The following is a 19,425-nucleotide window of genomic DNA, read 5'->3' on the forward strand; positions in this document are numbered from 1 at the left end:
CTCATCTGTCATTTTTAATATTTATCAAAGCAAACCTTAAGTAATGTACTTATTTAATTCAAGTTCTTCAGTTTTATTAAACCTGTTAACTAACAGCCAAATGTGAAATGAAATTATGTATATACTCACACATTCTAAAAATGTGTAATATAAAATAGGGCTTTTTATACAATTCAAATGCAAATTTGTAAGTATGCTTGCAGGGTAATTAATTGATAAAGTGATGTCAGTGTGCTATTTGTCAGATGCTTACAGAATGACATTTTTTTAGAGTGCAGAAGTATTGCCAAATTAAATAATACCTAACTTTTTTTGCAAAAACAGGCCTTAATATAAGTATAGAAAAACTTTGTTTTCAAATTACACTAGCAAAGATTTTCACCAGGTTTCTGTCTTGAAGATCAAATAAATGCACTGAAGGTAAATATACTAAAACTACAGGTATATGAACACAAATTATTGAAAAAATGGGTCTCAAGACTATTCTGAGTGATTTATGAGAAAATTACACTTTTGAGTCAGAAATGTCACACTTTTTTTATATATTTAAACAAAAACTTTTGAACAAAATTTATAAATAATTTAATTCTTAGAAGATTGATATAATTGAAGTTAATAAAAGTTTTTAAAATTTATTTTATTGAAAACCAAATAATAAAATTCTGAAAATTTTATATACCAAATAAAAAAAAAGTTCTTTGTGTGCGTTCCTGTACATGCATTGGACTGCATTTCAATTTAACTCAGAAGAAGTTGATGTAAAGACTTTTGTAGGGTGACTTCTATATATAAATGAAATCATATTTCTTTAAAAAAAAATAAACTCAGAGTAACAAAATTAAAAAAAATTTCCAAAATAAAAATGTTAAATGGAATGGCAAATCCAGATTAAATTTTTGAAATAATTTTGTCTTCGAGTAGGGGTGATAACAAACATACGGATTTAAATGGCATTTTTCATACTCTACAAAGTGCCATTTTGATATCCCATGTACAAGCATCAAGGTTGTGGCGATGTGATCAAGCCCCCTTCAAAAAAGAATAAAAAAGATAGCTGGTTTTTTTAAGCTGTTCATTCTGTTTTAATGTAATAGTTATTTATTATTAGTTAGAATATATGTAAAGATACTAAAGTATTATCTTGATGAATATTTTAAAATTGCTAGTAAAGGGGTAACCAATTTCAGTTATTTCAGAACACCATTTCCATTTTTACATTGACAACATTAAATTTTTTTTTTTTTTTTAATTGTTTAACACTATCACCTCTTCAGTATAATTAATAATTGTAGAATTTTTTTTAAAATTACCGTAAGTTAATATACAAATGTCAACCAATTTTGGTTTTCATTAGTTATTTCATGATTTAATACTAAATTATTAGTGCTGTATATGTTTAGGGATGAAGCCGAGAAATTTATATAATTTGTTGTCACTGTTTTCTGTACTTGTTAACATACAAATTAATTTAAATGAAGATTATTGCTTTATTCAAACAGCAAGCCATGTGTAGCAGCCAAGTCCTCTGATTAGAATTCTTCAGATGAAGGATTAGTGTATGTTCAAAATTCGACAGTGAAATTACCTTTTATGAGAATTATGTTAGCAAACAAAAAAAAAGGCAAGAAAATTGGAGAAATCTGTATATTACCATGCAATTATGCGTTGATTTGGAGTTGGACATTTTGAACAGCAAATGTGACATCATCACTGAAAGTTAATTAAATAGCATATTAAATCATTTAAATAATAATTTGGTTTTGTTATAGAATTCTTTCGAGGAAAGTAGGCTTACCTTACCATTTATAGTCTAAGATTTCCAGAATTTTTCATTGAATTTAGTTTTTAATAAAAACCAATTTTGTAAAATTTATTCAGTGTTTATTGACCAATTATATCAATTTTCTCAGAATTAGACTTCAGATTTTCTCTTAACTCTAATTTTTAGGGTATTAAAACAGTTTTCTCCGAAACTATTGGAGATACTGTTCTGGGAACAATCATTTCAATTTTTCCCGTAAGAATGCAAATAAAACCACTAATTTCGCTGAATAATTTGTATCAATAAGGATTATTTGATATTTAGAGCAGAAATCTAGAAAAATATTTTGCTACTCGTAATTCAAAAACAGAGCACTTCCAGACTTGTGTTTGTATGAACATTTTTCTATATTTTAATGAGAGCAATACACCTATATAATATGGCAGAAACAGAGAAAACACCTGTATAACAGATTTAAATGAATCTAAAGACTGAAATGAAATTGCTACTGAACTTTTTTAATTACAGAAGCTATATATCATGAATAATGAAACAAATGAATATTGTTGGTGAAAGGAAAATCAAATAGAAAAAACAAAAAGGATGATAACATTTAAGTATGCCTTTATAATTTGTCTTGCCCCCTCAGTGTTCTCCCCAATCTGATAAATCACATTTTATCTAACACCTTCTCCAGTCTTTAAACAAATTTTTTTAATTCTTATTCCAGTACAGCCTGAAAGTTCAATTAGTGACTTAGTTTTCAGTATGAATTTTTTGAATGGTCACAAAATATGTCCTTTTGTAGTTTTCATTTTAACACTTCATTCAGATATTTTTAGTGCAAGGAAATGAAACATCACTCAAACAAACCTTTGATCAAATTAGAATTTGATTAATATAAACAAAATATTATTTATTTTATGACTTTAAAGAGACAAATAACTTAATTATTCAGTTTAACAGTTTTAAACTTTATTGTTATTTAATTGCAATTCCATAGTGTCTATTGAAAATGTATAAATTCTTTACTTTATTGTTACTGGCTAAAATCCTTTCAAAGATATAATTGTCCAAAACTTGAAGTTTTTAGTGTTTCCTGCAACTTTTTTTTGTGAAAAGTTTGCAGTTCATCTCTTATAGAAAATACAGATTTCAAGTGTATTTAAATACAGTGAGTGATATCTTAAAAGGTGTATTAGTGTGGTAGAAACAAATGTACTAGTTGGTAAAGTTATAGAAAAAACAATTCCTTAGTTATTAAGAGTTTTCTAAGTTAGTCCCACAACCATGTGGCGAGAAGGGTGGTAGAGTATAAAAATGCAATTTAAATACATTTCATTAGTGATAGTGATTATATTACAAATACAAGTAATATAAAACATTTTGTAAATTGTAAGCAGATAGATTAAGTAATATTTTAGTTAGAATCTAATAAGATTCGTTAAAAACATGTGGCTAAAAATTGCCACGTGCTCGGCAATTTAGGTTAGGTTCCGCTGTGCGCCAATCTTCTCTCGGGATGCTTCTCAGCAAAGAAGTTGAGTATTAGTATTAGTCTGGTAAATTTCGTAGTATATTCTACGGTACCAACCTAGAAGTAGTAGTATTTGGGGGCTTCCCCAACAGAGTTGGAGGAGGAAGACAACGAGTGTCAGTTGATCATTGTTAGTGAATAGCTTTAGGGAATCTCCGGTCATGGCAGATTTTCTGGAAGTGAAAAAGTCCAGGCGGAAGAGAAGGCCGGAGCCGTTTTCTTCAACCTTCTTGACGTCGGAAGATGAAGGGTCCGCGATGGACACAGAAGAGTCCACCCTGGCAGTTAAGGCGAATCCACTAGTGGAAAAGTTTCAGAGCGAGAAGGGCAGACCAGGCAGTTCTGTCAATGGTTATGGCAATGCAGGAGAAGCTAGATAATCTTCTGGTTTCCGCAGAAATCCCTCGCAGCGTCAGCTCAAAGGTGCTAGCAAAATTGATTCCGCAGTTCCGGCGTTTCAAAGACGTTCTGTCCGCATTGGTGGAAGATTATGAAAAATTGGCCTCCTAGCCCAAGGAGGTTAAAGTTATTCAAAAACCGGCCCCGGCCCCAGCACAGACTAGGCACTTTGCTGATGTTGTCATAAACAAGCGGGAAGCCAATCAGACTGCAAAAAAGCCGGAGGTACTTTTCATGAACAAAGCGGAGGGGTCCAGAAAAGACCTAAAAAAGGACTTTCAGGCTGCCCTTCGCAACAGCCGAAAGGGCCTGAAGATTCGAGACATTAAAGAGACCAGCAAAGGACTGGTTGTAGTTGGAGACAATAAGGAGACAGTGTGAGTCATCACGGACTCTCCGGCCATCAAGAAACTTGAGGCTAAACTTGATCCCAAACGGAAACGTAGGCCCCGGGTCATTGTCCGCATTGACCACAGTTTGTACAATGAGAAGGTGCTGACTGTCATACGAGAGCAGAACCCCTAACTTCAAATTGTTAATTTGTAATAAAAAAAAAAGATCAAAAGCTTAAATATATAAAACCTCCAACCGAACAAGGCTGCTTTTGAGAAGGAAATGTAGGTTGGTCTTCAAGAGCGGTATACGTGATGCCCAGCGGTATCATGGAGTTTTTGAAGTAGGTGCTGTGGTCTCTTCCTGACCAACCGAAGCCTGGCTTATTACTATGAGGTGTAATCAGTTAGAGGGTCTGAAGACGACTCCCGTTAAAGCCCATCAGGGCTAGTAACGGGGGGGGGGGGAGTGACAACCGGAATCGTCACAAGATTGGGTGTCTTCCCCTACGGTGGTTGGGATGGTCTCTTCCAGAAATTCTTGGCTGAGGGAAGGATTTATGTCGATTTCACATCTTGGTGCGTCAAGGAATACCTTGACGTGAATTAAGTGCTGCAGGTTCGGTCATAGGGCCAAATTCTGTAAATATGCGTTGGTATGCACGCATTGCGGTGAGGAAAGCCACAAGTGTGAAGACTGTTCGCAGAAGAAAGAGACCCCGTCTTGTGTCAACTGTAAAAGGTTGCGCAAGAATCATAGGCACTACGTCAATAGTAGGTTGTGTGGTTGCTATCTAAGAGCAATTGAGATGTATTTCAACTCTGTGGATGGTTAGATTCGGTCAATTAAACTCCCAGGGTGCCTATGTTGTCCAAGTAGAGTTAGGTGAGGTTGTCGAACAGCGGAGTCGATATCGTACTTCTACAGCACCCACACATGGTCAAGGGTTATCTGCCAGGTTTCCAAAGATGGAAAAAGTTTTTCGTTGGACAAGACAGTAAAGCCGCAATTCTGTGCAGAAAGTCTTCAGATAGTGTTTTCGTACGGCAGGCCTCTGACACGCATCATGTCGTTGTCAAACTTGCAGTGAATGGTTTGGACCTAGTAGTTCGTACTTCCAGTACAGGGATCCCACTGAACAGGATTTGGAAAAATGGGATAGAATGCTTAGGTTGGTACGAGGTTGTCCAATTCTAATAGGTGTTGACGCGAATGCCAAATCGCCTCTTTGGCACAGTGGGATCACGGATGAAGGCGGTGAATTGGTCGAAGATTTAATCGCGCAACACAATTTAGAAGTTTTCAGTATAGCGGGCGAGTTGGCTACTTACGCCGGCACGGTTAATGGGGACGGAGGGCCTTCCATGGTACATACATTGATGTTACCATTGGCAAGGATATTTGTGGTAGTATTCAGAACTGGTCTGCACTTGATGATTGCGCGAGCGATCATCGGCTAATAGTTTTTGACTTACTGAGAGGGCTGCGTGGTGTCTAAAAGGAGAACTTTCCTGTTCAACAGAAAAGCGGACTGGTCTAAATGTTCTATCTTTTTGCGATCAAGCTTCAGATGTTTGCTCGGAGCTTGGACGACCTACCGTTAGAGGACCTGGAAAAGGGTCTTTCTTCGGCAGTTATTGAAGCCGCTGATCAATCTATTTCCGGAAGTACAGGTTAAGAGAGAGATAGTACTTGGGTGGTAGACTCGGGACTTGCCTGCGATGAAGCAGACTGTGGGCCGGCTCAGGAGAGCCGCACAACGTGAGAGCGATCCTGAACGGCGTGCAGCTCTGCTTGCTGACTATCGCCGAACAAGGACCGAGTACTTTCATAAGATTAGATCTTCTAAGCGAGAATCCTGACGCTCTTTTGTGAAAGAGCAGGGAAATAAGGACCCATGGGATGTATTTTATGCAGTTCTCGGGCATAAGAAGAAAAAAGACTATTCTATCGACGCAGGACGGCGTTGTAATGGATAAGGATCGTGTTCTCGGTCTTCTGATGAACGATCTACTTCCAGATGATAATGAGGTTGGTGAAACCATGTATCATTGTAAACCATGTATCATCGTTGGTGAAACCATGTATCACCGAGGCTGAGGTCCATCTGGTAATCTGCAGTCTATCTAGGAATAAAGCTCGGATATGATTGTATCACGGTGGAGCTCCTTGTTCGCACATTGCTCATAATAATTGGTCCCCTTACTAGGGTTTTCAATAGAATGCTCTTAGCTGGATATTTTCCAGTTTGTTGGAAACATGGTGTATTGAAGTTATTTTTCAAAGGTGGCGACAAGGATCCCACTGTAAGCTCAACTTACTGGCCTCGGACACTCTTGCCTGTAATAGGTAAGGTCTACGAGAAGGTCTTGTACCTCCAAATAAATAGTAGGTTAACTTCCGATCATTTGTTAATGGACGACCAGTACAGTTTTCACCCAGGCAAGGACACAGAGGACACAATTCTCAAGGTATTAGACATAGCATTGTCTAGTGTTTGCACATATGTTATTGGTGTCTTCTTGGATATATCTGGCGCCTTCAATAATCTGTGGTGGCCCTCTGTGTTGTTTCAGTTACAGAAGCGTGGTTGCATGAAAAATGAGATAGAAACTCTGTTGAGCTATTTCAGCAATCGAAGCCTCATTCTTTGCGATGGTGATTCGGAAGTAGGAAAGACCCTGTGAAAAGGATGTCCACAGGGAAGTGTTTTAGGTCCCTTTGTCTGGATTGCCGAATTCGGCTCTCTGATGCACTTGAGATTGCCCAGTGGCTGCCGCATTATCACTTATGCCTATGATCGGTTGCTGTTGGTCGAAGGAAACTCGAGGAATGAGATAGAATGCCGAGCAACACAGGCGGGATGGCGACTGCACTGCCGAGGGCATGGTTAGCCATACAGCTGTGAGGTGTAGCGCCATCTTGACGAGAGCAGTTAATAAATGAGTAACAATATAACTGTTGGCGGGATGGTGACTGCATGGATATCCATGTAGCTGTGGGGTGTAGCAACATCTCGATGATGGTTGTTTTAGGGGATGATGAAGTAAATGTCATGCGGGACTCTGCGATGAAGCTGATTGGGAGTCGGCGGTCTGACCAGACCGAAGTCCATAGTTGTAATCTAATTGAAGTTCATCTCTTATACTTGTAATTCTGTTAGCTGGTTCTTTCTTAATCCATGATTTTTTTTGTGTTTATATATAGTGACTTAAAGTTGAAGTTTTTATCTTATTTGGTCATATTTGGATACTCTTGTACATAACTTTTCTCACTTTTCAAGATGTAGAATTTAATTTTTATTTTATTTTTTTAATTATTTCCATTTTTCACTTATAATGCTTCTGCAATATTGTATGAATGATTTTTATTCTGTTCTTTTATTTCTTATTTTTTCCTTGAATAATCCTTGAAACAAAAGATTATTGAACAGTTTTGAAAAATTTTCAGTTTGCAGTAATGTATTATACATACATAGTTTTATGCATTTATTAATGCCTGCTGAAAGCTTCAATCATTGTTTTAAAAATAGTAAAACACTGTAAAAGCTTGTGTTGACAATTTATTTTTAAATAGGTACTCTTGTTTTTAACAATTTGTCTGTCATACATCAGTTTGTGGATTATTCTGATTCCAGGTATTCAAATATTTATTGTACTTTTTCCCTTAAGCATAACCCAATAATTTGATGTGATTGAATCATATACCTGAAAGATAGGTGGTATTATATTAGTTTAAAAAAAAAAAAATTCAACAATATAAAAGATATTTTTATTGATTAAAAGATTGTCCGAATAAAAGTCTTGTAGTAAACACAATGGAGCCATTTAGGTACTCATGTATTCTATATATAAGAATGATTCAAAATTACAAAAAATATTTCAGATACTGGTTTGGGGAGTTAATGTAAGCAGATTGGTCCTTTAAATAATATATGTCCAGGAAAGCGTAAGTTTTTTAACTATTGTTAGCGAAATATATTGGCCTTATTTCTGCTCAAGGGTAAAATGAAGCATGTTAAAGTTTTTGTGACCAAATTAGGGGAAAATTTTACGGTTTTTTGACTGGAAAAATTGACTAAAATCAAATCTTTTGTGTGTATATGATTAATGGGAATTTTTTTCTTAGCTAAATGTCCTGAATTAGCTCCTTAAGTATTAGCATGCAATTTTGAATCACAATTTTGTATAAGTGTATATATAAATTTAAAATTTTTTTGGATGTTCATTATGTTATTTTTTGGAAGAGGTCTATTTATAATATCAATAATAATAATACAAAGTCGCATCACAGCCTTTCATCAAGAGGTCCTGGGTTCGAATCTCAGTCAGGCCGGCATTTTTCATATGCTACATTTCCATATCCCATGCACAAGCTTCACGCTTATGTGGCAATATCATCAAGCAAAAAAAAAAACAACAAATAATGTGATGTCATCAACCTCAGTTTTCAGTATATTTGACTCATTAATCAGTATTATTAGCTTGGTATTATAAATTAATCATTTTAATGGAACTGCTTGATCTAATTCTTTTCCATATTAAATAGTACAATTCCGTGTGTCTAGTATATTATAAATGGTGATTGATGAAGTGAAGGGGTAAAGCCAAAACTGTTCGGTACTGTTATAAGTGCTACTGTCTAACCTTCATTTTTAAACTACCTGTTCTTACATTCTACAGTGTCTGAAACTTATTACCTTGTAAATTGTTTGTGTACTGATAAATTTTATACGTTAATAATATTGTTTATTCTCACTTGCTTGTTCATATTTATTTATTAATTTAACAGTTTTTTCTTAATCCAATTTTTAATGTACAGTATTTTTATAACACCATTAAATTAGTTGCTTTGTATTATTCATGTAATTTATTGTACTTGTTTATAATTCATATTCATTTTTTTTTTTTTGAACTTAATAAATTTCTTGGTTATCCAAACCAACCTTAACTGAAACCAGGGTTATGTGAAACAATCAAACAAATATTTAAAAAAAATTTTAACACTGAAAAAAATTATTTTCAATTATGTTATTCAACAAAGAGGATGGAAATTATAACAAATGTGATATTTACCAAATATATCTGAGCATAAAAAATAGCAATAATTATGGTATGTACAATATAAACGCCTAAGGCATAACCGACACCGGTTGTGTCGGTTATTCTTATACCAGAGATTACTGTTGTCTCTTTAAATTTATGTTTAATAAACTGTTTCCTGGACTAAAAATTTTGTTTCTTAATGAATTAACAACCTATTTTCTCTATCATCACCTATAATGTAGTAATACTGTGTTATGCAAAATATCATTTACCTGAAATCAGTCTGCCCCCATTTTTTCAGAAAACTGGAAATCTCTTGCATTATTATATTTAAAAAGAATATTTTTAATTAGTTTACTATTCAACATGATAATTGGTTTTGCATTTGTTAGCCAGTCAGTTGTGAATTGTGAGATATGCTTTAATGGCAATATATTCTGTTTTAAGGTTTCACTGACAAATTTTGGTGTGAAAAAACTTGAAAATCATTTTATTCTATTCATGTTCTTCTTCGGAATATCCAAAGATCAATCTTTGAGATTCTGTTAGAAAAATATTTCTGAAATGTTAATGAGAGTTTTAAAAAAACGGTCGACATTTTGTACAGAATATCTCTGTAGCTGAATTACATAGGAAGGAATCTGTATTAAATTTAGTTCTCAGTATTGAAATTGAATTTAATTATTCACTATCTGTCTGTAGGTCTGATGATTTAGAGGAGAAATTCAATTGCTGAACTAATCAAATTTAATGTTGCATTAGCTGTACTGTAGCTGGTGAATACACTTACTATTATTTGTATCATCCACTTTTTCCTGTGTTATCATTCTCTCATACTTTGAGAAATAATTTTTTCTCATTCATCTAATAAACTCATAAAATTATTGTTTTGTGTAGATATAAAACTGTTGGGAATTGCAGAGCTTTTTCAAGCAAGTTAATTAATAAGATATTCACAACTTTTTATTAGTAATTTGTTCTAATGGTATTACATTTTATACTTAATTTTAACTGTTTAAATCTGTTAATAAAATTTGTAATTCTAGTTTTGTAGTATAAACACTATAACAATGTTTTTAGTTTGCATTATGAAAGTCTTGGTACTTTTTTAAAATAAATCAGCTAAAACGTATTGAAAAGTAGCTGTGAATGATTATTTGTGTATTTTGAAAAATTTTAAAAGGTTACCTTTTGAAATTTCCCATATCTATGCTCATATCTCGGTTTTCAATGCTCAACTGTAATGTTTCATTGTAATATAAAGTTTACTTTGTTGTTTCTAATAAAAAGTAATCCAACGGATTCAGATCTGGTAATTGCAGAGGTCACATGTATTTTAAGATTATTTTTCTTCAATCATCATAGAAAGTGTCATTGAGCTAAAGTAACCTATGTGGATATATTTCCTTCTTGTTGGAACCGAGTACATTGGACAATCAAACATTGTGATCATTGTCTGAATTGTCTGATGAAGTTTATAATTTCAGAACAGTAAAAATCACTACTATATGTTGTTTAAAAGAATATAAGGTTTTAAATGATTTGTTTTTAAATGATTTAAGTTCAATTTGTATTTTACTTTTTTAATTCTGTAAACAATATTTCATAAAAACCATATGGATTCTGAGATGTCAACAGCTTTGTATTTTGGGGATTAATTATCCAGACAATTAAATTTAATCTTATAGAAACATGCTGCGGTATATTGATTCTTATGGACTTTGTTATATAACAGCGGCAATATTAAAATAACTTTTTATTTCAGTTTACAGTGTTTTATACATCATCCAATGTTAGCAATACTACTCATTTTATAGAACTTCTTGAAAAATGTGTAAACTACATTACTATGAAGCATAGCAGATTCTTGCAATCACTCATTTGACAAAATTACTTTGTGTACACTTAAAATTAACAATTTGGTATCATTGTGGAAGCTTATGTGTTGATTTTATTAGATGTTGTTGCTTTATGTTTGAAGTAGGTAATAGCTTTTGATCATTCACTTTTTACCTTCTCCTTCCCATCTTGTTCAGTGTCATCAAAGCATTTTCTGTATAAAATGTTTTAATAATTATGCATACTGCTTTGTATGCTGAACGCATTTGTAGTAAAATCACTTAAAGATTTCTGCTTCATAATGCTTATGAATTTTTTATATCTGTAAACCCACTTGTAACTTAAAAACTGTGTTATTCTGATCCAAAGAGATATCAAAAAAACTTCAGCCACTAATAAATCTCTCAGACCCCTTTGGTATTAAAAATCTTAATAAAAACGTTTGACCAGGATCTTAAGGAGAAGTCTGTATCATTAATTTTTTATATGCATGATGGCTTTACAAATATTTGTACTATTTACTAACAATAACAGAATAAAGCCGTAGTCTTTCTTTAAGAATCGTTGCAAATAAAAAGTGATAGACAACAATGAATCAGATCATGTAAGTAAAGTAGTGTTCATTAGATTGGTATCGGACATTACATAAGCAGTCTGTTATTGCTTATTTTCCCATCACAGTTAGTAGTAATGGCTGTAATAAACAAACCTACCAACTGTAAATTGTGGTCTGCAATTTGATACCTCATTACAAAGTGCTTTTTATTCTGTGTGAATGCTTAGTGAATGGCGTAAAATTTATAAAGCTATAGTAAATAAATGAAAGTCTTCAACATCATTTTTTAACAAGGGCTATATAAATATTTATCATGATGAAAGAACATTCAGACAGATGACGTCGAACAAGTGAATATAGAAATTCAAGAAAACTTTGTTTTTATTAAAATTATCTTGCTGTGAAGTTATAATTTATCTGGTACAGAGATAAAAAATTTTATTGAAAAATAGGCTTGTGTAAACTGTTTATATGAATCATAAAAACGCAAAATCAAATGTTAACATCTGTAAGTTCTGTTTTAGACCAACTATGAGTGAATGTAGGGAGGGGAAACAAATCTTATTTTCTATATCATGGCGGGTGATGGTGATACTATACCTGAACAACAATCCATGCAGTGGCATCATTCAAATTTCTTGAAGGCAATATAATTCAAGAAAATCTAGACAACTATGAACACATCAACCTTGAGTAATATTTTTTGGGACCAAAAGTGCGCATTAGATTTAGTGGCTCCAGAAAAAAAACTAAGAAGAAAAGCTATATCACAGCAGTAATGTACTGTTTGTTCTAATAACTCAAAAGTAATCATTCAGAATCAAAAAAATAATATTAGACTTTTATCATTCACAATATTATCCTACACACTATTGTCTGCATCATTCAGTAGCTCTGATGGGATTTCTTGATTGTTCTAAAGCCCAGACCTGGCACCTATTGACTGTGATGTCTTATTTCATTACAAAAAGTGACTTTATCCATAAATTGTCAAGGAGATTGAGTACTTAACTGAATTGACTGAAATACAGGCAGCTGTTTTTCTGATTTTTTTCTTTTTCTATTGGTAGATAAAGTATAAAAAAGTGCTCCATAATATGATAAGTGCTTAGAAAACAAGTATAGTAGTATGGAAAAGTATAGTAAATTTGCATGATTACTGAATTATAATACTTCATTTTCCTTTGAACATTTTATATATAATGATCTCTCTCTGGAGAATCAATAAAAATGATCATTGATCTGTTGATCTGTACACATTATTAGAAAAAAATTACTAAAATTCAGTCATTGGTTGACTAGTTTATTACTAGCATTTAGATAAGCCAGTCTTGGATTCAATTCTGGAATTTTTCACATATAATTTCTTCCATCTCATATTCTCTTCATTGAAAACTGTTCCGCACCCCAAGTTTAAAAAAAAATATATATATGTATATACCAGCTGACGTGTCTAGCCAGAATCTGGACCCTCGGGGCTCAGGTCAGCCCAAGCTAATCCCTGAGCCAACTCGGGGGCTCCTCGTGGCCAGGGGACCTACCCAATGGCCACAGAGCTCGCTTTGCTTGCCATTGCCAATTAGCCAGGGGGGCTGGCATGCCAATCCCATCTACCCAGAGGGCTGCACTGCACTGTACATTATCTTCATGTTTGTGAGAATAGGTACTACTGATAAATAATGTAGTATTCAAGTTTTATAAAATCTTGCAAAGGAAACTAAATTACAAAAGAAAGAATAACTATGAGTAACTATGAAAGAGTAACTATGGTAACTGAAGAATTTCTTTGACATGGTGGTAGAAATAAAATAATGAAGTAAAAGGATTGATTAATTTATTTTTTCCTTAATGAATATCTTTAATTCACAACTTCAACCTCCTGGGGGGAGAAGAAATAATGAATATTTTTAATATCTTAACCTTCAAGGGAGCTAGGGCCTCAATGAATATCTTTAATTCACAACTTCAACCTCCTTGTGGGGGGGGGGAGAAGAAATAATGAATGTTTTTAATATCTTAACCTTCAAGGGAGCTAGGGCCTCAGTTGATGGCTTAAACCCTTCCCTGGGATAACACGAATGTATCCTGCAAGTTTAAAAGTAATCTGTTGGTTGGTTCTTGCGTGATGCAACAGCAAACAAACTGATAAATTTTTGTATATTAGGAGTGTACCTGATGCATGCAAAAGTTAACCTTCAACCTACTAACAAATACCCCATTTGAGTTTTGAAAATTGGATGATTGTTTGCAGAAATATTATAAGAGCATCCCATTGCACCTCCCAAAACATTGCCCCAGGGGCACCCCGTTTATTACCATTTGATAGTGATGATTGGTCTAGTCTCTAACAAGGTTCTCACATATTTCACTACTCCCACCAATAATGGGCAATCCCCACAGGAAGCCTATAACTGTTAAACAGAAATTTTTTAATTTATTTAATATTATTTTATTTAAGGTACATTTAATTATATTATGTTTATAATATTATTCATTCAATTGATTCCAATCTTTCAGTTCAAGCCCAGCTCAAACAGTGATAGAAACTCACAGTTCACTTTTCATTAATTCAGTTGATTAAACTTTGTGTGCTTCAACCGCCAAATCTCCACTACTACATATATTTTTTTTTTCAAGATTTTTCAAGATGAAATATATCTAAAAACCTTCTCAGTTATACCAAGAAACATGGGCTAAAAGTTGGTTGTAATTTAAGATAAAGTAGTTTTTTTTGTTTATCCCGAACAAAAAAAAAAAACCTTCTTCCTCTTTATAATTGAATTGTGCATCTGTTTAAGTGTGTTGACTAATTTAAAAGGGGAAGATAAATTCAGATATAAAATAAGCCAATAAAAGAATGTTAAAAAACCAGATTTATGATATTTTTTAATCTGTAATAATGCATATTTTTGTCAGTTGAGGAAAGCGCCTCCGATCTTAGCAAAATTAACTAATTTTATTTTTAAGAATTATAAGTGAAATTTTAACAGTTATTGGTGTGCAAAAAGTGAAAGTATATTTGTTTAATCTTGTGTGTGAATGGTGTGTATTCATGTATCAGCTAAAATACAATGATATTCTTTATTTGTGTAATATTGAAATTTAATAGGCCTAAAATTTTGTGTGATAAAATCATTCAAATATGTTTACTGGTGAGGAAGCTAAGTAACTCTGTGAATCAGTTCGTTTAGTAATATAATAATAGAAAGTAATTGGAACACTTATTTAATTATTAAACTGGTTTTATGAACTTTTTGACTGATTTAATGATAATTTTAAATTATTCTAATTACTTACACTGTTAACATTTCTTGTTGATAAATCAATTTAAGTTTTTGTATTTAATATTCTCTTAATTTGATTTCTGTTTAAAAATAGTCCATTTTTTAAGTTTTTGCTTTATATATTTTTCTTAAACATGACATTTTTTATTTATTTCATAAAATACTAATTGCCTATTATTGTATTAACATATCAGTAAAAGTTTCACTTAGTAATTTACTCTTTATACATCTAAGTAAAACAAATAAAGTATTATTAAAATTAGAATAGTACTGACAGTTGTAATGAAACTGAAAAATTGTACTTTGTGTATAAAATATGCTTATCAGTTAAATTTTAAAACCTGATAAATAATTGCAGAAATTTTTCAATAGTATTACTAGTTTAATAAGAAAAAAGAGCTTCTGAGAAATTAGCAAGAAGCAATGGTGTTCTTACTTCATCAGTATGTTTCTAAAGATATAAATTTAGAAAATACCTGATTTATTTGATTAGAAAATTACTGACTACAATAGAATCACCTTAACAAACAAAATTTCAATATGTAATCATGGATTATAATAAAGCATAGTGTTGATAAATATTAGAAAAAAAATTGTGTGATATTAATATTGAATGTATTTGGATACTTTTATGGAAAATTATATATAACTTTTAATTTTTTAATGACAGATGTAACTATATTTATTTAATATAATGTTTTAAAAATTCATATCATGATAATTTAAGTTGTTTATTCAGCCACCATTTGTGGTGGCAGGTGCTGCTGTTTTATAGATACTTTATGACATCAGCTGATATTGCTGTTCATAAGAAAATCACCAGTGAGTTGAGGACAAAAATTTACAATGAGTAAACTCTAAATTTAAAATTTAGAATTAAAAGATACATAAACTCTGAGGCTAGTAGATGTGTGTGTGTGTATGTGTGTGTGTGTGTGTGTGTGTGTGTGTGTGTGTGTGTGTGTGTGTGTTAGTTACTATATCAAGGTCTCTATAGTTAAATGTAAGAAATGTTTAAAAAGGGTTTGTCTTTGTATAAAGTTTTTTTTTTTAATTTGTTCAGAATTTATCTTTTTAGAAGATTGATTTACAGTTTTTTAAAGACATAAAAATGTACACTATAAATATGGCTCTTAATAATTGAACAGTTTAGTTTGAAATTTATTTTTAACTTGGCAGAAGTTGCTATACTACCTGAACAAATGTCATTTAATTTAATTAATTCTAAACACAAAAATCTTGTAACTGAAAGTTCACTGTTCAAATTACTGTTTGTAGACAATAATTCAGCTATTTTTATAAAATTAACAGAATGCTGGTTGTCAACGAACTGAAAAATTAAACAGATAAGATTTGGTTAAACAAGAAAAGGTTATGAATTTGTTCAATGGTGCCAGTAAATAACATTATCATACAAAATATCATTAATTACTTATTTTAGGTGTAGAATTTCAACTAAATAATAATGTAAGTGTGAGTAAGTGTGTCATATCATCATTAAAACTAGATTTGAATAATTATACAAAGGCCATGGTTCAACTGATCGATTGAGAAGTTTCAATTATCACTATCCATCTCTGGTAGGGGTAAATTATAATCACACCATTGTCACCATTTGAATATTTTATTAATAGAACTTCAAACACCTTTTTTTACTTTTTTTTAATTTAAGTTGTATTCTGAATGATTTGTATAATTTTTTTAGAAATTTTTTTGATGATTCTAGAAATTAAAATTAAGTAATTATTTCTTTTTAGATGGTAACAATGAAACTACGTAAGCCTTATACCACCGCATCTATCTGGTCATCAGGGAAGATTACATGTACAGGAGCTACCAGTGAAGAACAGTCACATGTTGCTGCTCGTCGTTTTGCAAGATGTCTTCAAAAATTAGGATTTAAAGCTCGCTTTACAAATTACCGTGTTGTTAACGTACTCGGAACGTGTTCAATGCCTTTTGCTATTAGAATAACTGCATTTTCTGAAAAATATAAAGAATTTGCCGAGTAAGTATTTTAATTTATTATTATTGGGGTCAGTTAATTTATTTGATATATATTGATTATTTGATAATTTAAGTGATATATTAAAAAGTGAATTTAAAAGAAATGTTTTATTTTTGCATGTCCCTTTCATTTTTCACAATTTTGTGGTTTGCTTTGGTTCTTCAATTTTAATAAATTTTAAATATGTAATTACATACAGCTGAAATTTGAATTATTTACAACTCAAAATAAGGCAGCATTTATGAATTAATTTGAAGTTTCCTTTTTGATTTATCAGCCACCAGTTTTTTTAAATTTTCTTGACTAAAGATCATCTTATGCTGGAGATTCCACAACCTGAGAATCTCACATGCACGGGCAGCTCAGAGTTCTGTCGCATTCCGCAAGTCACCCTCAACCAGCAATAACCCATTGTCTGCATAAGCAATAATGTGGCAACCACTAGGGAACCTCAGCTTTAACATAGAATCGAACTCGATTATCCAAAGAAGGGGACTCAGTACACTGCCCTGCAGGCACTCTTTGGATAGGGTCTTCCCTACTTCCAAGCTGCCTCAGGACGACGGTTCGACGGCTGAAATAACTTAAGAGAATCTTTATTTCATTCCACGTACAACCACGTTTCTGCATTTGAAACAAGGCAGAGGGCCACCATAAGTTATTGAAAGCCCCGAATATATCCAGAAAAACAACTAACACATACCTACATACACTGGAGGAAGCAATATTCATTACCTTCAATATGGCGTCCTCCATGCTCTTGCCAGGCCGGAAGCCATATTGGCTATTCATCAATAAGTGCTCAGTAGTTAACTTGCTTATTAGCAAGTTAACTACTGAGCACTTATACAGAGTTGTACTACTACTTGTACGGAGTTTTGTATCTCCGTATTATTATACGGAGATACAAAACTTTATCAAAAACCTTTCCAATTACAGGCAAGAGTGTCAAAGGCCAATAAGAAGAACTAACATTAGAGTCCTTGTTGCCATCTTTAGAAAGGAATATCAACTCTTCATACTTCCAACATGCTGGGAAATATCTAGCAGAAAGCATCCAATTAAAAACCCTAGTCAGGGGACCGAGAATCACAGACAGCAAGCGAACAAGGAATTCCATCATAATACAATCATATCCAGGGGCTTTATGTTGTGCTGTACTACAGACCACTTGATGAACCTCTGCCTCTGTAATCTCAAGAGACTGTGCCTCAGTATGGAACTATGTGATTTCTCGCTGGACACGATAGTGATACAAAGTCTCAGGATGCATCATTTAACAAAATGTGAAAATGTGACACAATCTTTGTTCATCACAACACCATCCTGAGTCGAAAAGGCTGATAAAAGAACTTCCTACCAGGGATATTCGTACCAGTGGTAATATCAATATTAATGCCACAAAAGGCCCTCTGTCTATCAACCGTGCAGACGTAGGTGGCCAACTGGTCTGTTGAGACCAGTTGACCTCAAAGACCTCAAAATAATGCTGCAGGATGAAACCTTCAACCAATTCACCACTAAAATCAGTGATCTCACTCTGTCAAAAAAGCAACTTGGAATTAACATTAACGGCTATAAGGATTGGACAATTGCCTATAAATCTAAGGATCCTATCCCATCTTGCCAGGTGTTCCTCAGTGGGATCCCTATACTGAAAGTATAAGCTGACAACAGCTTAATCAAGTCCTGACCACTACATGATGTGTGTCAGAAGCCTGTCGCACAAAGACACTATCAAGCAACCTCCTACACAGGATAGCAGACATGCTATTATGTCCTATATAAAACTTTTTCCAGCCATAAAAACCTGGCAGATCACCCTTAATCACATATGGTACTGCAGGAGATTAACATCGATGCTTCATTGCTCAACAATTTCACTTAAATCAACATGAACTTCAAATCACCCTGGACATTCAGTTGACCAAACTTAATGATCAAGAGATTTAAAATATAGCTCAAATGCACGCAAGTAACAACCACATTCTCTACTAGCAACTGAATGCTTATGATTCTTGCACAACCTTTTGCAATCAACGCAGGTTGGAGCCTCTGACTTCAGTGGACAATCATTGCGTTTGTGGCCATACCTACAACACTTAAAAACACTTTTGAATATCAAGGTATTCTTTGACCTGACAGGATCCAAAGCCAACAAATAATCTACCCCCAGATGTAAATCTCTGAAAAAGACCAGCACTTACCTCAAAAACTCCCAAGATATCTTTGGGCATCATGCCTACCAGTTATAAAGACAACTACATTCCTGCCTAAAAGCGGCTCCGTCCAAATCTGTGTTCTGTTGCCATATTAAGGACAGAACATCCCCATCAGAAAGACTGTGGTCAATATCATAAACGATGATATATGGGATCTACACATCTTTTTAGGGTCAACTTTTACAGTCAATTGCTTAATGGCCAAAGACTCCATGATCACCCGGACTGTTTACTTATCGTCTGCAACTATAACTACTCGTTTGCTGGTCTCTCTAATGTTTCTAATTTTAAGCCCCTTTCAACTATCGTGATGGGTAACTTGAAGGTCCTTTTTCAATTGATTACTGGGTACAGTCGAGCCCTCCGCCTTATTAACAAAAATACCCTCAGGCTTTTTAGAAACTTGACTGGCTTCATAATCCTCCTAACTACTCCAGCAT

At 33.2% G+C, this 19,425-nt stretch overlaps 1 protein-coding gene across 4 annotated transcripts in view; it reads left to right on the top strand.

The window, feature by feature from the left end:
• Positions 1–19,425, top strand: part of LOC142319088 (TATA box-binding protein-like 1) — a 115,596-nt gene that overhangs the window by 82,315 nt on the left and 13,856 nt on the right. For all 4 annotated transcript variants that reach the window (XM_075355978.1, XM_075355975.1, XM_075355979.1 and 1 more), the window contains one exon: positions 16,513–16,763. In XM_075355978.1, coding sequence (XP_075212093.1) covers positions 16,513–16,763 — 251 coding nt within the window. The remainder of the gene's footprint in view (positions 1–16,512; positions 16,764–19,425) is intronic.

Source organism: Lycorma delicatula, chromosome 2 (assembly GCF_047948215.1).
Source record: "Lycorma delicatula isolate Av1 chromosome 2, ASM4794821v1, whole genome shotgun sequence".
Classification (NCBI taxonomy): domain Eukaryota; kingdom Metazoa; phylum Arthropoda; class Insecta; order Hemiptera; family Fulgoridae; genus Lycorma; species Lycorma delicatula.